Source organism: Enhydra lutris, unplaced genomic scaffold, assembly GCF_002288905.1.
Source record: "Enhydra lutris kenyoni isolate GAN:26980312 unplaced genomic scaffold, ASM228890v2 scaffoldscaffold76, whole genome shotgun sequence".
Classification (NCBI taxonomy): Eukaryota; Metazoa; Chordata; class Mammalia; order Carnivora; family Mustelidae; genus Enhydra; species Enhydra lutris.
Window position 1 is genome coordinate 5805968 of NW_019154160.1, and position 24954 is coordinate 5830921.

At 39.8% G+C, this 24954-nt stretch overlaps 1 protein-coding gene across 1 annotated transcript in view; it reads left to right on the forward strand.

Moving 5' to 3' along the window:
* LOC111160511 (nucleoporin 133) overlaps window positions 1-24954 on the forward strand; it is a 70185-nt gene that overhangs the window by 17317 nt on the left and 27914 nt on the right. Inside the window, exons 10-19 of the mRNA XM_022523659.1 lie at window positions 1046-1193; window positions 2136-2293; window positions 3230-3321; window positions 9204-9367; window positions 10505-10599; window positions 16045-16269; window positions 20428-20550; window positions 21116-21215; window positions 21887-22138; window positions 22774-22907. Of these exons, the coding sequence (XP_022379367.1) occupies window positions 1046-1193; window positions 2136-2293; window positions 3230-3321; window positions 9204-9367; window positions 10505-10599; window positions 16045-16269; window positions 20428-20550; window positions 21116-21215; window positions 21887-22138; window positions 22774-22907 (1491 nt within the window). The remainder of the gene's footprint in view (window positions 1-1045; window positions 1194-2135; window positions 2294-3229; window positions 3322-9203; window positions 9368-10504; window positions 10600-16044; window positions 16270-20427; window positions 20551-21115; window positions 21216-21886; window positions 22139-22773; window positions 22908-24954) is intronic.

Genomic DNA, 24954 nt, shown 5'->3' on the forward strand with positions numbered 1-24954 from the left:
TAAATTCATTTCCTTTAGCCTTATACCGTATAGTATCTAATTTTGTTAAATCCTTATTCTTTTTTTTTTAATATTTAAAACATTTTTTATTTTTTTATTAAATCCTTATTCTTAATGTGATTGTAACTAAATACTGTAAGGAAGTCATTTAATTTGTCCTTTTATTTCATACAAACCTTACAGTTCTGATTATGTAAGAAAAACATGCTCAGTGATAAGATTTTTCAGGCAATGCAAAAGAGGCGTAAAGAAAACAGTTTCAGAATAAAAACATTATGGAATACCACTTTTTAATGTTTTGTTTATAAAATTACTTCTTTAATAAATAAAGAATTTATAAAATTAAAAATTTTATAAATTTATAAAAATATAAATATATAAATATAAATTTATAAATTTATTTAAAAATTTATAAAATTACTTCTTTAATAATAAACAGTATATTTAACATTTGCTGATTTCATTTAATTAGGTCATATTTCTGTTTCTGCTAATATAAACAATTTATATATAAAATAAACAAATTAATATAAAATAAACTAATTTATATGTATAGATTAATATATACATATAATTTATATATATACATATATATACACACAAATTAATTTATATATAAAATAAACAAATTAATTCAATTTTCTTGTGCTTGGTATCTTCACAGTGAAGTAAGAACCAAAATGTTCACCAGGGATCACTTACAAAGTATTTGCCAATTTTAAATTAGTAATAAAATAAATCAGTCTTTTAATTTCTTTTCTCATGTTTGTTATAGGCTTTTAGTTAGAATCTTACCATCATGTAATTTTCAAAATTTGCTGATTATTTACAACTCAACACATGATTTCTCTCTAATTGATGTTTATAAACTTACATCGTATTTTGTAAATCATCCCAAGAGTAGTATTTAGGTTTTGACAAAGGACAGTCGGAATTATTGTATCACTTTTATGAGATAGTGTATAAAAATACAAGTTACAAAATTATGCAGGCAAGTATTTTTGTTTTAATTATCGTTAAACATAATCTGACATTTAATTTTCAGTCTGAAGACTTGATTATGTGTCGGTTGATGGTCCCAAACTTTTCAAATCAGACTGCCTATCTGTACACTGAAAGTGCTGTCTACGTGTGCGCCACAGGAACTGGGAAGTTTTCTCTTCCTAGGGAGAAAATTGTCTTTAATACACAAGGTACAGTATCAGTTTTAGAAAGGGTGATTAATGACTTGTTAGTCGTTCTTAGCGGTTTTTATTCTCTTTCCATAAGTGTTAAGAATGCTACCCCCAGGTGTTATTTAGACATTCACTACCACAGCAGTAGTAGCTGACGTCACAACCCTACTGAAAAACCAAAAGGGTAGTAAAATTCCCAAACTGTTATATTTTTGGGCAAAAGATAGTAATATTTTCCCCTATAAGAGGCCAGGAAACAAAGAATTGACACTAAGAGAAGTAACTGCTTATTCCTAGATAGACTAATTTATCCTGAGTTGATGTTCTTTAAGTAAGTTTGTCCAGACTCCTGGCTAAGAAGAATCCTGGGTACTGGACTCACGCAGGGGGGGCTGGAATGGCGGCCAAGGATGGGGGAGCCAGCCAGGAGTGAATAAAAGCAAAACAAGCAGTCTAATCAGGATAAAGAGACTGAGCAGATGGCAAAATCCAAGCGAGGCAACAGGATGGAACCTAGATTTTCTAGTTTTAACACAAGAACCTTGACTTTGGGTAGGGAGAATGTTAATAAGGAATTGAGCAAACAGACTTTTTCCCCGTCTCCATTGACCTACTCAATAAATACAGAAAGAGGGCAAGAGGACTCCATTGGATTAAAAAGCTGTCATTCTGAGTTTTGCAGAATGAATAATTTTCTTTTTTGGCTTATCATACCCACTGCTAAATGCAAGGCTTGTTTTTGTTGTCCCCAAACCGAATGACACAGAGCCTGGTATTTCAAATAGCAACAGGTTCCTGACATTTGATCTAGATTTAAAAAGCTGAGTTCAAAGTAGGAGGATTATTGTAAAGGAAAAAAAAAGTTCTTAGTGTATCAAGATGATGATTTTTTGCTTAGGGCGGTAGATTTTAGAAAGCATTTTTTTGTTATGTATGTCTGTGTATTTTTCTTTCTTTTAGGAGATAGTATTTTAGGAGCTGGTTCCTGCGGTGGTTTTCCTATCCTTTTTTCTAGAAACAGTGGGTTGGTGTCTATTACTTCAAGGGAGGGTGTGTCTATATTAGCAGAAGACCTTGAAGATTCCCTAGCATCTTCAGTTGCTGGACCCAGCAATGAGGTAATGTGGTTCCATAAGATTTTAAGATTTTTGTCAGGGTATTTCCCACAAATGTTTTAGAGTAACAGTTTTAAGAGTTGTGATGAAAACATAATTCTTTTACCTCCTTCATCTCCTCTGTCCTTTCCAGAAGCAGCTCCTTTTCAGTCTTTTATCTGTTTCTGCTGGTATTTTCTCCATATTTCTAAGTGATACCATATGTTGCCATCTCTTAATTCACCAATATTAGGCATCTGTTGATTTCCTATTATAGAAGATAAGGATTTAGGATAACTTACTTTGGTTTCCTTGGCTTTAGGAGACCTATCTAGAAAAATGTTGCTGCAGCCAATGTCAGAGAAACTACTGCCTTTGCTCTCTTCTAGGATTTTTATGATTTCAGGTCTCACATTTAGGTCCTTAATCACATTTTGAGTTTATTTTTGTGTGTAGGGTAAGAAAGTGGTGCAGATGCACTTTGCATATAGCCGTCCAGTTTTCCCAACACTGTTTGTTAAAGAAATGGCCTGTTTTCCAGTGCATATTCTTGCCTCCTTTGTTAAAGATTAATTGATCATACAATTGTGCATTGATTTCTGGGCTCTCTAATCTGTTTCGCTGATCTGTGTGTTTTCATGCCAGTACCATACTGTTTGGATTACTACAGCTTTGTGGTATAACTTGGTACCTGGGATACCTTTGTGGTATAACTTGATACCTCCTCCAGTTTTTTATTTTTCAGGATTTCTTTGGTTATATATATACCTTTTTGATAAGGTATTTAGTCCATTTTATCTTGTTTTAGTAAATGTCTTAAGTAAACTGCTGGTATAAAGAACATGGTAAACAGCTATGTGTCTGTGTTGTTGCTGTCATAGGTGGGTCTGATTTTTTTGTCCAAGAATTCAGAATATTTTGATACTTTCACCTCTAAATTACAGTTTTTTTATTTGACAGAGTATGGTTTTTGAGCCTTCTACAAAGAATGAAACCATAGTCCAAGAGGATAAAACCAAACTGTTAAAAGCTGCTTTTCTGCAATATTGCAGGTATGAAAAGTTTTTTAAATTATGGCCTATTTAATTTAAGCCTGGGGACACATTTTACTGATATATGCTACTTTTTTGTTGACTGATGGGAGTAAGGTGGAGGAATGATGCCACCAAGGAGAAGATTTTTCTGAGCTTCAGTGCTATTAAAGCTTTGTTAAAAACTTACTCTGAACTTGATAGGCAAAAGAGGCTTCCAGTTAGTCTAGGAAAAATCATGGTGTAACATATTCTCTCCACTTAACGGATAACAGTGAGCTATTAAAAATGGTGGTCGTGAAAGACATTTAGCAAGCGTGTTTTATGTATACTGTGAAGGCAAATAAGTTGCATATAGTGGTTCAGATGTTATAGAGAATTGGATTTTGTCTATTCTTTGGGTTTTGTTGCATACAAAATCATCAGAGAACATAGTTGTTTTTTTAATACAGCTCATGATTCTGTAATCTGGCTGTCTGGGGTTGGGCATAGGTGGCCATTTTATGCTTCCCATCTGAATTCACTGTCCATGATCAGTGCCAGCCATCCTGGTTAGACTTGCTCACATTTTTCTTTAATATTTTATTTATTTTCTTGACACAGAGAGAGAGAGAGAGAGATCACAAGGAGGCAGAGAGGCAGGCAGAGAGAGGGGGAAGCAGGCTGTCTGCTTAGCAGAGAGCCTGATGCGGGGCTGGATCCCAGGACTCTGAGACCATGACCTGAGCCCAAGGCAGAGGCTTAACCCACTGAGCCACCCAGGTGCTCCCATTTCGAGGGCTCTGGTCGTCTCTCTGATCATGTGTGCTCTCATCATCTAGCAGATTAGCCTTGTTTACGTATCTCATGCATGGCAAGGCGTGGCAAGAGATTAAGCCTCAGTGTACAAATGCTTTTCAAATCTCGGCTTGGGTCATATTTGCCAATATCCTATTGGCATAGCAAATTACAGGGGCGAGCCCCCCCCCCGCCCCCGCATGGGAGGGTGCTGATAGGGAGTGTGCATACGGGAGGGGAATGATACTCAGTTTGCCACACTTGATGACCTAATACTTCTGGATTCAAGGCAAATTCAATCATTTGTTTGTCCTAGAGATATATTTTGCATATCATGTACCTTCCTTAAAAGGTATAGTAAATTCATGTTTGAATGAACACTAAGGAAAATTGAGATCTAGCCTTTGTTCTGCCCTTAAATAGCTGCGTGAAACTTTGGACAGATTGCTTACATTTCTGGAATTTTGTTTCTTTCTCTGTGAAGTGTTGAGTGGGGTCGCCATTGGGCTGTCTGAAGGATCATTAGTTTATCTGGCAGGTCTTTGTTTTGAAGTTATAGTCAGAGTTTACTACCTCTGTATCCCCCAGTTCTCAGCTCGTGATCCCATGGTCTCACCAGTAGTGGTATTTAATGCATAGGAGTTCACTCCCACAAGGGGAATAGCACATAACGTTTTACAGTTCTGTGCCACTGGGGCGCCTGGATGGCTCAGTTGGTTAAGGATCTGCCTTTGGCTCAGGTAATGATCCCAGGGTCCTGCAATTGGGCCCCATATCGGGCACCCTGCTCAGGGGGGAGTCTGTTTCTCCCTCTCCCTCTGCTCCTCTCCCTGCTTGTGCACCCGCTGTGTGCTCTCTCTTTCAGATGAATAAAATCTTAAAAAACACACATAATTCTGTGCCATCAAAATAATCTACTGATTATTATTAGTTTCTCATCCAGAAGAGGGCACCATTAGACAAGTTTTTTGGTTCTGTTTTTAAAATGTATTCTTTTAATTTTGCTCTATTGCATGGTATTCAGTCTTACTGCCAGGATTTGGATTAAAATACTATGATCGTGTCTTACACAAGTTTGTCCTTTAACAATTTTGACAGACTTGTAGCATCTCAAAATTTAAAAGATAATGGAGCAAGTCACCATAGTCCTTGTATTAGTTTCCTGGGGCTACTGTAACAAATCACTACAAACTGGGTGACTTCCTAGAAATTTATTCTGTCGTGGTTCTGGAGGCCAGAAATCCAAAATCACGGTATCATCAGGGCCATGCTCCCTCTGAAAGCTCTAGGGAAGAATCTTTGCTTGTCTCTTTCCTAGCTTCTGATGGTTGCTGGCAATCATCAACATTCCTTAGCTTGCACGTGGATCACTCCAGTTGTTTCCATTACCACATGGCCTTCTTCCCTGCGTGTCTGCCTTTACATGTTCTCCTAATCATGACACTTGTCGCTGGATTTATAGCCCACCCTAATTCAGTGTAACTTCACCATAACTTAACTAATTATATATGCAAAAACCTTATTTCCAAATAAGGTCACATTCTGAGGTTCTGGGTGAATGAGGATATGGAGGGATGCTATTCAACCCCATGTAGTCATTTCTAAATGTTCTGTAGGGGAAGATTATTAAGCTCGAAAAGGAATCCCCTGACTTGAAGTCCTAAGGGTATAGTAACCTTAGGAATAGGGTCATGGATCTCTAGCACAGCTGTGCCTTCAACTTACCCCGTGAGGCTAACGAAATCATTTCGGGGTTGGTATGAACCTATTAATAGTCTTAAGGAATTAGATTCTTCACAAATGGAATCATACTTTTAAAGCAGGGTTTTGCTACCTCATCACTGTTGACATTTGAAGCCATACGATGTTCTACTGTGAGCTATCCTGTGAATTGTAGAATATGTAGCAGCCACAGCTGGCCTCTTCCTACTTGGTGCCGGTAGCACCCTCCCCCAACTTATGACAACCACAATTATCTTCAGATATTGCCGCATGCTCCCTAGCGGCTGAAATGAGTAGATCACACTCAAAAAAGTTCTGTGTTTCGTTTTTTGCTAAGGTTAATATTGCTGTTTCTATGGCATGGTTTCTTTGAAATTAATTTTTACATTATTTTTATTTTCACTTGACTCAATATAAATATAAATATATGTTTATATATATAAGTATATATATTATATAATATATAAATATATTAAAATATAAATATATATTTATAAATAAATATAAATATAAATATCTTTCGCTCATGACAGTTTTAAGAAACTTACTCTGTTAATTAAAATAGTTAATTGTTGATTATCTTGCCTTAGCAAACTTTGTATTCCCATAACCTGTAGCATAACCAGGTTTCCAGCTTCAGCTCGGCCTTAAACACTTTTAGGCAGTTTTTCTGTGTTTCTCTATTCAGGTCGATCTCTTGTTCTACCGAGAGTCCATTTCAGTGCTTTCTAACTCTCCTCAGCCTTTTCCATTTCTCTGTCTCTTCTCCCATACTTAGCAGAGGGCTCAGCCTCCTACTTCACAGATAATAGAAGCCATTAGATTGCAACTCCCCTGGACTTAATACCTACACACTTACCTGCACTGCAGCTACTTTTCCTCTTTTGCTCCCTATAAAGTGGGAAGGGTTGCTCTTTCTAAAAAGAATCCCTGTCTTTTTGTTTGTTGGTTTTAAAGATTTCGTTTATACATTGAGAGCGTGTGCGCGTGCAAGCAGAAAGGAGGGCGGGGGAGGGGAGAAAGAGAGGAAATCTCAGATTCCCGCTGAGTGCAGAGCCTGACATGGGGCTCAATCCCACAACCCCAAGATCACGACCTGAGCAGAAATCAAGTTGGATGTTTAATGGACTGAGACATCCAGACACCCCTCTTTGTCCTTGTTTTGAATGCCACAGTCTCTTGCTTCTCTTGAGACTATGTTTTGTTATTCCTCTTCTATATCTTTGACCTCTCTTGTGCTGGCTTCTTCTCACCAGCCATTAATCATATTTAATATACCATTTTAAAAAAACCAGAGGCGGGCTCCTGGGTGGCACATTTGGTTAAGCATCTGACTCTGAGTTTTGGCTCAGGTCACGACCTCAGGGTTCTGATATGGAACCCCCGTTGAGCTCCATGTTCTGTGCCGAATCTGCTTGGGTTTCTCCCTCTCCTTCTGACCCTCCCCCCACTGCAATCTCTCTCTCTCTCTCTCTCTCTCAAATAAATAAATCTTAAAAAAGAAAAGAGACCAGTCTTTGACTTTGTGTCCCCCTCTGATCTACTACCCCTTTTGTTTGTTCCTGTTTATAACTAAACTGCCTGAAAAGTTGTCTGCCTTTGCCGTTGTCTATCATAATTTTTCTCTCTCTACTCTTTTTTTTTTCTTAGTTACTTCATTTGCCAAAGAAACACAGATTTACCATACTCTAGGCTATTATATACAAATGAAGAATGTTCCAGAGTAGCTGTTATTCCACAAGCATCTCAGTTCAATGTGCCCACAGCCTTGCTTGTCTTCTCCAAAGCTTATTCTTTCTCTTTTACCCCCTGTTTCTGCCACTGGTAAAAATGTCTACCATAATACATTCAGCTTCAGAGCAAAAATATATCAGATCCAAACAGTTGCCAATATTTACCTCAAATCTCTTTTTTTTTCTCAAACCTGACTACTTGTCTCCATTCTTCTCTGCAGCTACTGTTAGTGGAGACACCCCTCTCTTGTCTGGGTTTCTGCAATAACTTTTTTTTTTTGGTCCAGATTTTATTTATTTATTTGACAGAGAGAGACACAGCGAGAGAGGGAACACAAGCAGAGGGAGAGGGAGAGGGAGAAGCAGGCTTCCCACCGAGCAGGGAACCTGATGCGGGGCTCGATCCCAGGACCCTGGGATCATGACCTGAGCTGAGGGCAGATGCCCAATGACTGAGCCACCCAGGAGCCCGTACAGGAACTTCCTATCTGAGTATTTCTGCCCCCTGTCCATATCCTAAGATGATCCTTTGGGAAAATAGAACAGATCGTGACACTTTCTTCTTAGTGCCTAAGAAGTGCCTTCTAGTGCCTAGAACTCCATGACATGGTGTGTGAGGTTTTATGTACTCTGTCTTTTGATTGGTGGTGTTTCTGAGAGTCTGCCCTGGAAGGCTTCTTCCCTGGGTGATCTCCTCTTCCCTATGGCTTCAGTTCTTTGCTAAGATATGGACGTACTTACTCACAGGTGTGATGTGTGCTCTCTCTGCCACCGTGTACCCCTCCCCAGAATCCCCTCAGCCTCGCTGCTCCCCTTCTGTAGCTGTAGGCCTCTGCTTATCCACCTTTTCCTCCAGGGAGTTTTCCCTGCCCCTGGGATGGTTTTGGTTTCCCTTCTGTGTGCTCTGTAGCAAGTGCTCTGTTCTTTTCATGTCACAGTATACATGTAACTACTTGTTTAACTCTCTGGCTTGTGACACTGTGTCCTTGGTGAAGTCTTAGAGAGTTTTTTAACGTCTTGTCATTCTGGCTCCAGTGCCTAGCATGTTGTAAGTACTCAACATATGATTATTGCATTAATAAATGCGTAATGATTGTCTCCCTTTTAAATAAATGTTACTGAAAGTAGCTAACTTTGGGGCACCTGGGTGGCTTGGTCCATTGAGTGTCTGACTCGCTCAGGTCACGATCTCACTGGTGGTGAGATTGAACTCCGTGTAGGGCTCTGAGCTCAGTGGGGAGTCTGCTTGAGATTCTCTCCCTCTTCCCTTCCCTTGGCATGCTCTTTCTGTCTCTCTCTCTCTCTCTCTCTCTCAAATAAATAAATCTTTTTTATAAAAGGTAACTTTGGACTAAAATAGGGGACTTTCACTGTTACCTTACTCTTTTTTGAAAGATTTTATTTCTTTGTTTGAGGCGGGGGGAGTGAGTGTGAGAGAGAGTGCGTGAATTAGCACCAGTGGGAGGAGGGGCAGAGGGGAAGAGAGAAGCAGACTCCCCGTCGAGCAGAGAGCCGGTCTCGGGGCTCAGTCCCAGGACCCCAAGATCATTAACTGAAGGCAGACGCTTCACCAACTGAGCCACCCAGGCGCCCCCATAGTTAACTTTTTCATGGTGAATTTTTAAAATGGTTTGCCTCCTTTAATACTTCTATTTTCTAATTTTATTTCAGAAAAGATCTAGGTCATGCTCAAATGATGGTTGATGAGCTCTTTTCCTCCCGTTCTGATTTGGATTCTGATTGTGAACTAGACAGAGCTGTTACACAAATCAGTGTGGATCTGGTGGATGACTACCCAGCGTCTGACCCACGGTGGGCTGAGTCTGTGCCTGAGGGTAAGAAATTCTACTTTTTATATTATGCAGTGATATGTTTTGAGCATATTATGGTTCTTTTATTAAAGCATTTCTTTTTTTTTTTAAAGATTTTATTTATTTATTTGACAGACAGATCACAAGTAGGCAGAGAGACAGGCAGAGAGAGAGGAAGGGAAGCAGGTTCCCCGCTGAGCAGAGAGCCCGATGAGGGGCTCAATCCCAGGACCCTGGGATCATGACCTGAGCCGAAGGCAGAGGCTTTAACCCACTGAGCCACCCAGGCACCCCATTAAAGCATTTCTTGAAGCATTTTTTTTTTTTTTTTTTTAGTTTTTGAAGCAATTATTAGTTTACTTTTTTTAAAAGGTTATAACTTACCTTATAGTAGATTTTGAAAAAGGCTCAGAACATATCTACGTGATAAAAACTGAAGGACTGTTAGAGCAAATCCTGCTTGTTGTATGTGAAGCAGATTAATTAGCCCTACTTAGCTTTCTTACCATTTAATTTCTAAAGGGAAATTGGTGGCATGGATAAGCATTTGGTACCTATTTATTAGCTCCCAAATTAAATGATAATTTTGGCATAATCATTGTATTTGCCTAATAAAAATTATAAATTTCCCAACGAGCAGCAATGAGCTAATCTCAGCATTTAGAAGTGAGCATATCATGTCTCTGCTCTGTGTTTTCCTTTCTGCCCTGGGTGACTGTCCTTCTTACACTTCCGCCACAGAATCACGGGCACTCAGCTTTCCCAGGTACCAGCAAACTGTCTGCAGTGTCCGTTTCTCCCTCTGATTTGCTACTTAGCAAGTTTGCTAAGCCTCATTAGAAGGTTAGGAAGGAAACATCAATGCTAACCTTTTTTCTTTGACTTCATTTTGAGCTGGCAAGCTTAGAATGATATAAATGATTAATAATAACAGGGCTTGTGTTTTGAATAAATATAGAATGAATTGTGTCAAACTACCGAAATTTTCGTCTGAATTTTTTAAAATCTTGGGTAATGTTACAAATAGTCGCAAATAGTTCCATGAAAAGGTTGGTAGTTTCCTTTAGTGTATAGATATTTTTAAAGTTTTTAATTTAATAGCAGTAATTATTGTAAAGCCAGTACATTATGTGTTTAAATTTTGTTCTTATGTTTCAACAGAAGCACCTGGGTTTAGCAATACCTCACTGATTATTCTTCACCAGTTAGAAGACAAGATGAAAGCCCATTCTTTCCTTATGGACTTTATTCACCAAGTAAGCATCCTAGTTGCTGTGAACAAGAATGGCCAGGACACCTGGCTTTACTGTGTCTTTTGTCACTCTCTCCAGGACAGTGGGAGATCCTTTCTTATTCTGAGGTGTTTTGTGGGGTTGGACAGGACTAGTGTTTTCCAGTTTCTTTGCTGACTTGGAAGTAAATAAGTCCAGGGCTGTTGGGGGATGGGGAGCTATTCAAGTATAAAAGCTGCATGGAAAACAGGCTGAAAAGAAGAAAAACAGTGTATTTCCACAGAAATGTTTCAACTTTAAGATTCTATGATACCTGTGTGGTTTTATGTCAACTTAGGTTTTCATGAATTGCTTTGTATTATTGAAAAGATCATGAAGAATAGTAAGGAAGGCAATGGCAGATTTTGATTTTTGGGTTATAAGTTTGAAATGCCATTAGAATCAATTCCTTATTTAAAGTTTGTGGTGGTTTTTTGTTTTTTGTTTTGTTTTGTTTTTTTATGGAGTATCCCCATTTATATTGGGCCTAAAATTAGAATATGTTTTTGCAGCTAGACAGAATTGTTACACAGTATCACTTAGCAAGTGATACTGAAGGCTGTTGGAGCAAATCCTGCTTATTCTATGTGAAGCCGATTAATTAGCCCTTGTTGATCAGTAGTGGCTCCCAAGCATGTTATATATCCAAATGAGTACATTTAATCCCACTTGTGCTTATTTTTTCCGAAATTGGTAATGCCTTCATATTAAAGAGATTACGATGCTGTCTAATAGAACTTTCTGTGGTGATGAGAATGTTCTATATCTGTGTTACTCAGTAGTCACAGGCAGCTGCTGAGCACTTAAAATATGGGTGGTACAACTGAGGAACTATATTTGTTTTTAATTTATTTTAGTTAAATTTAAATCATCACTTTGGTGGATAATGGCTACCTTATTGAACAGGTCAGTTCTAGATGATTCCAGAATGTTTGTCATGTATGGTTTGGCTCCTGTCTACTTTTATTGTCTTGGCAAGGGCACTCCAATCATTCAAGTCTCTCTCTTTTCTTTTTAAAGTGGTTTAGATAGACTACAGACTAATGGCGGGGGGGACAGATTTGTTCTGATGTAATTGTTTATTTAGTCAGATGTATCAGTTAACTATTAATACCTAACAAACCATCCCAAAATGTGGATCAAAACATTTCTTTCAGGTACCTGGGCAGTTTTTCTGTGGATTTCAGGTGGTCCACTCCTTGAACTGCATTTAGGGTTGGCTGAGCTGGAAGGTCCCCAAGCGTCTCTCGCCTGACATTGGATGTCAGTCTGTCAGTTGGGCCACATGGTTCTTCTCTTCTACTTAGTTTGTAATTCTCCTTTAGGCTGAACTGGCTTTCTGTGGTCTCAGGACAGCCCTCTATGGGGATGAATTTAGAAGCTGTAGTCTTCCTCAGGTCTTACCCTAGTTGTCACAAAATGTCACTTCCACCAAAGTGACATTGGTCAAAACAAGTCACCAGCCAGTCCAGATGAAAAGGATTCTACCTCTTGATGGGAGGAGGCCCAAAGTCTTGTGGCAGGAGGGTTGTGTCGTATATACTGGGATGGAAGGAGTTCATGCCTTACTATGTGACACCGAGGAGACACTAATTTATCAGAGGGTGAGAGAGCCATGGGTAGGAGCAGTTGCTGTATCTCTTGGCACAACCTCCCTGGGCTTCAGAAACCCTGCTGGAGTCATTCAACTCTTAGAGGCAGTGTCCACTGCCAGGTAATACCTAGCTGGATCTAAAAACCCCATTATTGCTATGCCTTTATGTTTGAATTACCTTTAATATTTCAGAGCATATTATTAATTGTTAATTATTATTAACGTAAACGATTGTATAACCAGATACTTGTCTCTAAGGAAATACTTTTTTTTTTTTTAAGATTTTATTTATTTATTTGTTAGAGAGAGAAAGAGCATGAGGAGGGGGAGTGGCAGGCAAAAGGAGAGGCAGGCTCCTCGCTGAGCAAGGAGCCCAATGTGGGACTTGATCCCAGGACCTTGGGACATGACCTGAGCTGAAGGCAGACACTTAACTGACTGAGCCACCCAGGTGTTCCTGAGGAAATACTTCTGAATATGAGGTTCTCCTCCTCAAGCCAGGTTCTGTGCCAATAAGGCCCTATCTCATGCTAAAGAGAATGAGAATTAATATCAAGGCCTCAGGACAGTACCTCTGCCTCCAGTTTTCAGGCACTGAGGGAAGCATATGTCTTCACACGTAGTTTGGAGAAGCTTAGAAGCAGGAAGTTACTGTGCTCCTGTTTGTTATGTGGCTTGAGTGACGCTAATATGTAGACATCACTTCACTGGCAGTGCTGCCGTGCTGAGGTGAGGAAAAGCAGGCAGGCAGAATTCCCTCAGGTAAAAACTGCATTTACAGTATTTGTGAGGGAACCAGGAAGAGAATTCAAATCCGAAATGACTATGCAACTCTTTTTTTTTTTTTGACTATGCAACTCTTATTTTAAAATAACCAGGTAAACAGGTCAAATAAATTAAGACAGGTTGATTCAGTGACCTATTCCATGGTCATTAAAAATAATGTAAAAAAAAAAAAATGAGTTAATGTGGAAAAAAATAAGGTACAGACAATATAGTGTGACTCCTTCGTGTTTTAAAAAAAAGAAAAATGCCTCCTAGCATATGAGTGCCACAAAAGCAGATAAAGATAGGGAAATTTAATTGTAGCTCCAGTAGGGAATGGGCTGGGGACTCTTACCTCTCCATACTATTAAGTTTTCTAACCATGTGCAAGCCTGGCTCTCCGCTTTTGCCATGGACAGTGTGGTGGAGAGATTTCCAGAATGGTGACCTACTGCAGTGTGGGTCAGTTCTCCCTTTTTCTTGTGTTCTGTGAGGGGAAAACAGGACTCTTTGTAGACTGCCCTAGCTAGGTAACCTGTATTGTAGCTTTCGGAGTCGTGAAAGTTTGTAACTCGTACCCCAACACAGACAGCTAGCACTGGGAAAGGCCATGTGGTTTTTCCCACGATTTTCCAAGTTTCTTCTTTTCTAGGGTGTTGGTTTACTAGTGAAGGAATTAAGAAAACAGATCTCGCACTCGCGCAGACAAGAATCATGCCTGTCTTTTGCAAACGTAGCAGGTACATTGAGCTTTAGGAGTGTCACAGAGGTCTAGCCCCTCTGTGTGAGGACTCTGTTTAAACACTGAGCAGGTGCCCCGCTGCACCCCAATGCCAGCATTAGTCAGGGCAGGCTGGGAGCTTAGTGCCTGAGTGACTCCTGCAGGCTGCTAGGCCTAGGCGTTCAAATCCTGCCTTGCACATCGCGGTTCAGTCTTCCCGTTCATAGAAACCTCGTTGATGCCCCCAACTCACGGACGGTTGCTGTTTTACAGAGTAGAATTCATCAGGTTTAAGTCCTCCTGCTCTAACTACAGCCTGACATATGGGTCATGAGTCTAGACCCTCACTGCATACAGGGTCCTTTAGGGGTCTGGCTTGAGGAAAGAAGACTTTAAAGGGACCAGTGTGAATGAAATAGTGCCGGGAGTCTGACAGGGTTCCAGTTCTCTTTGTACCATGGGGAATCCAAGGTGGCAGGCCAAGTTCAGCTGAGGGCTCTGGTGGCCACATTGTGCCTCGCAAGCCCTGCATTGTTGGTTGAGCCCCAGAGGGAGTGTGTTGGGAAGAGATGCCTTTGTGAAACGTTTTGTACTGTTCTCTTTCATGGGTCAGAGCTTCACAGCCTCTTTCCTGGCTTTGCTGTTCACTAGGGGTGGCAGAGGATGTTCCCGAGAGCATTGAGGTCTGACCTACCGTATTATCCTTCATTCTGGCCCCAGTTTATCAGACCCACTCTCTGTTTGGTTGTATTCCGTGAACGAAGGGTTCACGTGTGCTGTCATTTTAGTTGATAGTCTTTATATGTAATTGCTGTAGATGCTCCAAAGTCAGGGTGCAGCTTTTCTTTGAGCAGTTTAACTAGTGAATTCAGCAGCAAAGTGACAAGAAATGGTTCTCCAGCCAAGAGAGGTCATGTTCATCCTCTTACTGTCCAGATTCTCTGCTCACAATAGTAGTCAGTGAGAGGTGCTGCTGGGCACGGCACCCTGGGCACGCAGCATTTTCGTGTCAGGTCACAGTGTAGAAACAGTCTTCTCAGGACAGGCTTAGTTGGTTAAGTGGCCCCCTGCGTTCGGGTCATGGTCCCAGGTTCCTGGAATCAAGCCCCACTTTGGTTTCCCTGCTCGGCAGGTGAGCCTGCTTCTCCCTCTCCCTCTGCTTGTGCTCTCTGTGAGATAAATAAAATCTTGAAGAGAACAGTCTTCTCTCATTTAGGAAAAATGAAAGAGCTTTTTTGCACAGAGAAAAAGGAAAAAGACCCACAATGTCAACTTTTGTCTTTTGTGTTCAGCTGCCTGATGTTGCAGTGTTTGTTCTTGACATGCATAAACCAGACTTCAAGACACGAGTTGTTTTGGCTTTTCACTACAATTACCCCTTGTTCCTCCTGTCTTGACTGCTGATGTTCCTCAATGATTCTGATGTCTCTTATACAGAAAGAGTGGCTCCTGTGGCTTGCCATTTACACACTGTAGGGCTCTCTTTATACTTTAAAAAAAGAAGAGGGAGAGGACTGTCACTAACCTCATGGGGGATTCGCAGAAAACCGTTTTAGCCCTTTTAGCAAAAGGTAGATTTCTCATTGTTTCTTTAATAATAAACGTTGTAATAAATCTAATTCAGGAAAAAAAAAAGTTTCCTAACCATTTGTGGTTTTTGCCCATTTCAGTAGGACTTCTCTGGGGATTTGAGGCATTGTTTATTTTTGTTTTTTTTTAAAAATAAACCTCAGCATACAAAAATCAAGTCACTCAGTAATAAAATTTGGAAGAGTATTCAGTGTTTAGATGTGTCTCTTGGCTTCTTCCTAGTTGGGATGTTAACGCTTTATCAGATGAGAAAGCTTAGAAGAACTTCCAGAACCTAGTAGTAACACATCAGAAATGGGCATCGGGCAGATCGGAGGTAGTAGTGCAAAGGATTAGAGATGCCCCCACCTTTCCCATGGCTTTTAGTTTCCATGGAAATTAGTCACTAAAGATGGAGACTGCTGAGTTTCTAGTTCACAGAGATCTAGAACCTTGAGGAGTTAGGTAGAAAAGAGCAATTTTATGCTTTTGATAACCAGAATAAAAGAGAAATAAGATAGAGTAGTGGAATGACCTTAATCTCAGAAAAGGAACATCTGTACTTTTTTATGGTTGCTCATGCCTCTGGCTGAAGAGAGAGAGAGAAAGTGTGTGTGTGTGTCTTTAAAACAGTGGAAAGGAGAAGATAGCTGAGGTACTTTATTGGGGACAGCTAAGGTCAGTGGCTCTGTACCCATTGTGCTGCTGATGGAGATAAGCCTGCATTATATTGTGTGTTACTATAGATGCTTTCTAAGAACATGTGTTTGTTTTTCGCCAGGTTGGCTTATTTGGACGTCTTCACACTTTTGCAGTAAGAGGGATGCCCATGGCAACTCGACTGTTGCTCTGCGAGCATGCCGAGAAGTTATCAGCCGCCATTGTTCTCAAGAACTACCACTCAAGGCTCTCTGACCTGGTGAACACAGCAATAATGATTGCTTTAAACAAGAGAGACTGTGAAATCCCATCCAACCTGACTCCCGCAGACGTCTTTTTTAGAGAAGTAAGAGGAGTTTTTTGCTTTTAATGTGGCTTCTTAGAGCTCTGCCATTTGCTGATCATGCCTCAAACAGGGAGAAGATTGAGGACAAAAAAATCTTTTTGAAATTTTAAATAGGACTCCATATTTACTTATTACATTCCCTATAAATTAGAGCTTGCAAAATTGACTGTTTTCTACTGTCTGCTGGATGTTTTCCTTTTGCCTCTCCAAATCCACTCTTGATGCTGCCCCAGAGGGCAACTTGTCAGTGGGTTTCTGTGCCTTCCTGTTGTCTTTGATAACAGTGAGGCACCATCAGGTTGGGAGTGCTTACCTGTTAATATTTGTTCTGTTATTCCCCCAGCTTCATTCCTTCCCTGCTTCCACTGCAGTTAGCTGTGCCTTCTGTCAGAGACTGCGGCTTCTCACTGGCTGCTCTCCACGTGTCCTGTAACGCCTTCCGCCCAGGGCCCCTTCATGCCTGGGCTTAATAGGGGCTGCCTGTTGCTAGCCCTGGATGCAGCAGCTTCCTGTAGAGCCTCTAGCCCTTGCCAGCACCACCATAAGCTGTCCCTTCACTAAACTCAGCTCAGCTCCCTGCTAGGATCCTACTATCTACCTTGCTTTTACACTCAGATTTATTTTCAAAGGAAAAGAAAACCCTGCTGTGAACTTCCCAGGGAGAAGAGATTAAGACTTTGGCCAGCTGGTGCAGCTGGCTGTTGTGATAATAGTATACAGCTCTTATTCTTGTGCGACTTTACAACCTCATGAAGGGGGAGGGGAGACTTTACTCTCTCCCTATAAAGATGGTGACATTAATGGTTTGAGCTTTTCTCGCAGCTCTGCAATTTGAAATTGTTTTTTTAGCTGTGAGGAACTTTAATTCTATTTAAATTCTATTTGGTGAGTCTCATTTTTATTTCTTCTCTGTTACATTCTAGCTATAATCTAGCAGGATATACCAGAAGTCTTTTTTTCTTCTTAATACAGTTGACCCTTGAACAACATGCAAACCCCCTTGCACAGTGGAAAATCTGTGTGTAACTTCAAAAACTTAACTACTAATAGCTTACTGTTGACCAGAAGCTTTATCAATAGTCAAATTAACACACATTTTATATGTTATATACAGTATTATATACTCATTCTTATAATAAAGGGAATGTTAAAATTTACATAAGGAAGAGAAAATAAATTCACAGTATTGAATTTATATACTGTAGGTATGGAAAAAAATTTGTGCATCAGTGGACCCATGCAGTTTAAATCTGTCTTATTTAAGGGTCAACTATTTTTCATGTACTGTAACCTAAAAATTATTTAAGATGCTGAAATAGGTTCAGGTTTTCTGTTGATTCCATAAATGTATTTAGTTCTAAGAATGCCTTGTTCTTGTATATTTGGGTTAGTATTTTCCTAAGGATATAAGGCAAAGCACTTTTTTGTTTTATTTTTTTATTTTTCAAATGTAGGAAATATCCCCAAAATCTGAATGAAAGAAAAACAGTTCACCTCAAATTTCATGATCTAAACAGTCTGAAAGGAATGTATGCAGAGCCCGCATTCCCCTACCCCCAGTCAGGCTTATGGACTAAACTCACAGGTGTCTGCACTTGGCCCTAACTCTTTGTTGTGTAGGAAGGAGAGGAGAGTGATGGTGTCAGAAATAGAAGTGGGCAAAGAAGGGCTACAGAGAAGGTCACCTACGAGTTGGATAAGAGTACTATTTGGGAGGGAGAGGTTATCTGATGTCAGAGCTGTTCGAAGAGGTGGGGACTATCCCGAAAACCCTGCAGGAGGACCGTCCAAGTTAATTGTTGGGTGTGTGAGGTGTCAGGGTCAGTCCAGGTAAAGGTGAAAATGTCTTGGGATTCTGGGGAGTTGGGAATAGTGAAGAATGCATCCTAAAGTCTAAGTAAAGTACGTGGTGGAGGGTGGAATGGTGGAGAAGAGGGTGTATGAACTGGGACAGTGGGGCGGATAGCGATGACTGCGTCGTTGATCATTCTGAGATCCTGAACAAGTCTAGAAGAGCTATCTAGCTTGTTGGCTGGAAGGATTGGAGTACTGTAAGAAGAGTTAGTAGGTTTCCGTATATTTAAGGAAAGGGATTTGGAAATGAGGGGTTGTAAGTCTCTCAAGGCCTCACGTTTGAGAGGCTATTGGGGTTTGAAGGGAAAAAGGTAGGAGGATCCTTAAGGTATATAGATTCCTTTCACAAACTGTTGTAACTTTTGTGTTCTTTTTTTGGTCTTTGTTCTTACATAATTTTACATGGCAAAGCAAATTTTTTAAGAAGTTATTAACAAATTCTTTGGAAGAATTGAGTAAGAGCCTGGTTCCATTTTCTGTTTTTGGATCAAAATGGAAAGCATACTAGTTAATTCATTATACCTGTGTTTTCCAGTTAACGGGGGTGGAGGGGGGGAGGAAGAATCTGGAAATTATCAGTTGGATCTATAATTCATGAGTAGTACCTTAGGAATATGATAGAACAAAACAAAAAATGTGATTGGTTCTTCAAAAGAACGGTCCATATGGAAAATGGTAATGCTTAAGACTCTGTGTCACCATTTAAAAAAAAATTTTTTTTTATTTAAAGATTTTTACTTATTTATTTGACAGAGGTCACAAGTAGGCAGAGAGGCAGGCAGAGAGAGAGAGAGTAATAAGCAGGCTCCCTGCTGAGCAGAGAGCCCACTGTGGGGCTCGATCCCAGGACTCTGGGATCATGACCTGAGCCGAAGGCAGAGGCTTTAACCCACTGAGCCACCCAGGCGCCCCGATGTCACCATTTATTTTCATTCCTCATGGTGTTTACTGGTCTTGTTTCCTTTGGGGTGTAGTTTTGAATCCTAGGGTTCCATAGAGTTAACTGCTTAAGGGACAGACTGTTGGGTCCCCGTATGAATAGTGTTTGAAATCACTGAGTATGCACTCGTGGTGAAGGTGTTTAGTAATTGTTTTGACATTTTATTTGCTTTTATATATACTTTTTAAGATTTTATTTATTTATTTGTCAGAGAGAGAGAACAAAATCAGGAGGAGCAGCAGAGGCAGAAGGAGAAGCAGATTTCCTACTGAGCAAGGAGCCCAAATTGGGGCTTGATCCCAGGACCCTGGGATCATGACCTGAGCCGAGGGCAGACACTTAACCGATTGAGCCATCAGGCATCCCTGCTTTTTTATCTTCTGCTTTTTTATGTCATACATGCTTTCTTACCATTTTCACATTAACAGTATTAAGAACTTCTGGCATTTAATCTTACAAATTAAATGAGCCAAAAGTCTCTTGCTGGGGCTGTTAGGATGCCTTTGACTAACACCTGAAATAGAAAAGGAAGAACAGGGTTTAAAAGACGATTTGGGGGGGTCACATTTTGCATGTTTTGTTCCTTCAGCTAGTTTGTAAGCTTAAGGGCAGCAAACCTCACTTCTGTTATTTCTGTGCGTGCTCAATGCTATACAAACTCTTAATGTATTAAGTAAATACTCACTTAATAAAGGGGGGAAGTTTGGGGTGCCTGGATGGCTCAGTGGGTTACGTGTCTGCCTTCGGCTCAGGTCATGATCTTAGGGTACTAGGATTGAGCCCTGTAGCAGGCTCTCCGCTCAGCAGGGAGCCTGCTTCCTCCTCTCTCTCTGCCTGCCTCTCTACCTACTTGTGATCTCTCTGTCAAATAAATAAATAAAATCTTTTATAAATAAATAAAATAAAGGGGAGGAGTTTCACTGTGGGCTGAAACTGGAAATAGGTGTTTCAGTGCTTAAAGAACATTTTGGCTTCATTATCTTCATGTGTTAATAATGACAAAAAATTAGAAAAGAAGTTACATACATTTGACTCTTGAACAATGTGGAGGCTTAAGGGTGCTAACCTCCCACACAGTCAGAGTGTTTTAAAAAATCATAAAGGAGAAATTTACTGTACTGTATCGAAAAACATCCACGTGTAAGTGGACTCATGCGGTTCAAACCTTTTTGCTCAAGGATCCCTTGAACATTATTTTCTCTTTCTACTTCCTTTTAAATTTATTTTTACCATCCGCTGTTTTATTCTGGCTAATGAACTGAGGATATTCCTTGATGAGAAAAGCCTCTTGAGTAGATTCTGGGCAGTTGTAATTACTAGGCATCGCCATAATTTTTGTTTTGCCTTCTCTGTACTTCCCCCAGGTGTCCCAGGTAGACACTGTCTGTGAGTGCTTGCTCGAGCATGAGGAGCAGGTCTTAAAGGATACATCATTGGAATCCGTTGAATGGGCTGAGGTGGTCATCAATGTGAACAGTATTCTTAAGGTATAAAACTACCGTGAAGATTTCAGCAAATCAAAGACCAGAGTGTGGATAGAAGAGAAAGTGGCTTCCGTATTCCTACTCTGTATTGCCAGTAATTTATAAGTGTTTAGCATTTAATTCCAAAAATTTAGAAAAATACCAGTCATTTTATTAATCAGCCAAACATTTTGAATGTTTGCCTTGTGTATTAATTTCTATGTTCCTGAGTCGTGTTTGGTAAAACAAACCTTTTATTTGGAGAAGGATGGATATATCATTACAAATGTATAAATATTACACTAACTATTTAAATAAATCACTCAAAACGTTATTGTTTATATTACTGATTAAAATGTGCCATTTAGTCTTAGCTAATGGTCTTTATAGCAATGGTTTTCCTACTTTGGTTACTATAGTTTTCCAAAATTGAATTTAAATTTCAAATGTAGAATAAGAACCAAAAAGTAATTCTGCAGACCTGTGCCGAGTAATTTTTGGTATTAATAGACTTTGATGTTTCAAATTACCTTTAAAAATACTGGGATTCATCACTTTCTGCACATGCTAACACGTTTTCTTTCCCCAGGACATGCTACAAGCTGCTAGTCATTATCGACAAAATAGAAACTCCTTATATAGAAGAGAAGAGCCACCAGAACAAGAACCTGAATATGTTCCTTGGACGGGTGAGATTTCAAGCACTGAGCCCAAATACACTGATTTATTATTAACAGTGATTCAAAATATATTCCTAATGACCTTTTTGGAAGCTATATTACTCCATTAGTGTAGGTTTATAAGTGAAATGAGAAATAAGTGCTGTCTCCAGAATGAGCAATTCTCGTGAAAATTGCTTTATTTCCTTGAATAATTTATAGATCTCTCCATGATGTATTTCATAGTACTTACTATGTGTCCACTAGATTTTATTTTTTAAGTAATTGCTACCCCCAACGAGGGACTTGAACTTATGACCCCAGGATCGAGAGTCGCATGCTCTAGTGACTGAGGCAGCCAGGCACCCCATGTCTACTAGATTTTAGGGCATATAGTTATTCAAAGAAGCACATCCTGGTTATGGAGGTGTTGGCTCCATTTAATGTTGATTTAATACAAAAAAGTATGTGGAGCAGCATCAAAGGGATTTAGAAGGAAGAAGGACCATGTTTACCTGGCTTTGTTGGGGAAGTCTCCCATAGAGAAGATGGGATTTGAGCAGGACAGAGAGGTATCTATCAACTGAAACCCTGTTTGATTTCTTTTTCCAGCAGCAGTGAGGTGATAGGTTTTAGGCAGTTGGCCTTTCTCAGCCAGTGTAGAGCCCTTACTTACTGTATTAATTTGTGTGATTTCACAGCAACAAGTGGTCCTTCAGGCATCCGAACAGTAATAGAACGCCAGCATGGGATTGTCCTGAAAGTGGTTTATCCTCAGGCAGACAGCAACCTCCGAAACATTCTGACGGAGCAGCTGGTGGCACTGATTGATTGCTTCCTGGATGGTTATGTTTCCCAGCTGAAGTCTCTGGACCGATCTGGTGATCAAGAAAGATACAACAGTCTGGAGATGGAGTACCTCCAGAAGAGATCAGATCTCTTATCTCCACTTCGTAAGTACATGGTATTTAGTGAGGCCGTGGGTCTTCGAATTTGCAGAACGGATGAAGGAGTCAAATCATTAATGCAGCGTGTTCAGTGTCCTGTCATTCACCCAGCCGTAACCAAGGACTTACTGCATGTGTGCACAGCTTCCTGTGTTCATTTGTTCCGCCTTGTCTTCAAAACTTCCTAGGTACAAGTACCATGCTGAAGAGGATTTGAAAAGGTAAATTAGCAACAAATGGAGGCTGTCCTCCAAGCTAGTCATCTGAGACCTTCACACAAATAACTAGTCTGCCCAGTAGAGCACGATGAGGGCTGTTAGAGGGCGCAGCTAGGAGAGTGTGGCTGTTCAGCAAAGGACACGTTCTTTTCATAGCTAGGATGAGGAAGAGGGGCTTGTACACACAGGAAGGGCATAGCCTCCTAGGTAGGTGGGAACAAGCAGTGGATTAAATTTGTGTCTTTAATGAATTTATGTGGATTATGAAACTGAATGCCAGTAACTGGAAAGGTTTCTATTCCATTAATTGTTTTTAGAGTATGGTATGAGTTAAAGGTAAAATTTCAAGTAATATTTTTTTCATCACATAATAAGTTTTCACTAACAGGATTTTTTTTTTTCCATCTGTTCTCATTGTTACAGTCACACTAGGCCAGTACCCGTGGGCTGCTTCATTAGCAGAAAAGTACTGTGACTTTGATATCTTAGTACAGATGTGTGAGCAGACAGACAACCAGGCCAGACTCCAGCGCTACATGACCCAATTTGCTGATCAGGTAATGAACACCGTGGACATAGGCAGTCGATCGTGTACTTGGTTTTACCATTTCAAATGTTCGGTTTTTAGGAAGATGCTGTTAATTTAGATACTAATTTGTACATTATGTTTCTTTGTGAGTTGGCAGACAATTCCAAATATTACTGAAAGATTCTTTGACCTTTGTACAAAGTGTTAAAACTCTCAGTTCTATTCTGGTATTTCTAGTTATAATTAAAAGTACTTGGGTAGACGGATATTGGAAGAGTTTTAAAACTTTGAAAAAATTTCATGGAAGCACAGGATCCTACAACTTTTGGAGAGCTCAGCTTTTCTTGATTGACATAATGCTTATTATTTTTCTCATTATGACAATCTTTAGGTGAATTTTAGTTGCTCCTTAAAGCCATTTTATTCAGTCAGTTGATATTCATGTAAAAACCGATTTTTTTTCCTACTGTAAAAGTGACATTGTATAAAATTCGGAAAACGTCTATAAAATAGAAAATTTTAAGTCACTCACAATTTCACCACCCAGAGAGAACCCTTTTTAACATTTGGTTTGTATTGTTCTAGTCTCCATACTCTGTAATATTGCAGACAAACATGTTTCGCGGATTGCTTGTTTCCCTTAATACATCATTGATATTTGTGCTTATCATTAACTGTTTCACAACCATGTTTTTGATGGTGTTAATGGTATATTGTAAACTGGGCGTAACTTACCATATTTGACTAGGGCCTAGTAAATACCTTTGTGCCCATCATGATTTTTGTTCTTTTTGTGGACTCTAATCCCGTGTGGACATTTTCCATCCATTTTTGTATTCATTTACTTTCTTTTTTTTTTTTTTTTTTTTTTTTAAAGATTTTATTTATTTATTTGACAGATAGAGATCACAAGTAGGCAGAGAGGCAGGCAGAAAGAGAGGAGGAAGCAGGCTCCCTGCCGAGCAGAGAGCCCCATGTGGGGCTCGATCCCCGGACCCTGGGACCATGACCTGAACTGAAGGCAGAGGCTTTAACCCACTGAGCCACCCAAGCGCCCCTCATTTACTTTCTTTAATATGTTTAGTAGTTATTTAAAAATCCTTACATGCTACCTCCAAAATCTGATCATTCTCTGGTCTGTTCTGTTGTCTCCTTATTAGTCATATTTTTCTGTTTTTTATGTCTTATAATTTTTTTTGTTTTATTTTGGATATTGTGTATAAAAGAACCTTAAAGATGGAAATGAATGCTATTTTTCCTTGGGGAGGCAGATAGGATGAGAGGCAGGTCACTCGATTCATCAAGAATAGGGGTGGGCCAAGGCTTGGTTTCAGCTTTTGTTACATTCATTTCATGTCCAGTTTTGAAGTCTTGTGGGACTGGTGTGTTTGTTGCAGAGTTCCCTCTTTAGTGGAAACATCTCTTACATACCATGTAGGACATTTTGGTCTTCCTTTCCACCCTAGCCTTCCGTACTACCCAGCATTCAGCAAACATCTGGTGGGAAAAACCAGCTAGGCATTGAGGGCCTCTCTAGATTTCAGAGAGACAGGCAGAGAGAGAGGAAGGGAAGCAGGTTCCCCGCTGAGCAGAGAGCCCGATGAGGGGCTCAATCCCAGGACCCTGGGATCATGACCTGAGCCGAAGGCAGAGGCTTTAACCCACTGAGCCACCCAGGCACCCCATTAAAGCATTTCTTGAAGCATTTTTTTTTTTTTTTTTTTAGTTTTTGAAGCAATTATTAGTTTACTTTTTTTAAAAGGTTATAACTTACCTTATAGTAGATTTTGAAAAAGGCTCAGAACATATCTACGTGATAAAAACTGAAGGACTGTTAGAGCAAATCCTGCTTGTTGTATGTGAAGCAGATTAATTAGCCCTACTTAGCTTTCTTACCATTTAATTTCTAAAGGGAAATTGGTGGCATGGATAAGCATTTGGTACCTATTTATTAGCTCCCAAATTAAATGATAATTTTGGCATAATCATTGTATTTGCCTAATAAAAATTATAAATTTCCCAACGAGCAGCAATGAGCTAATCTCAGCATTTAGAAGTGAGCATATCATGTCTCT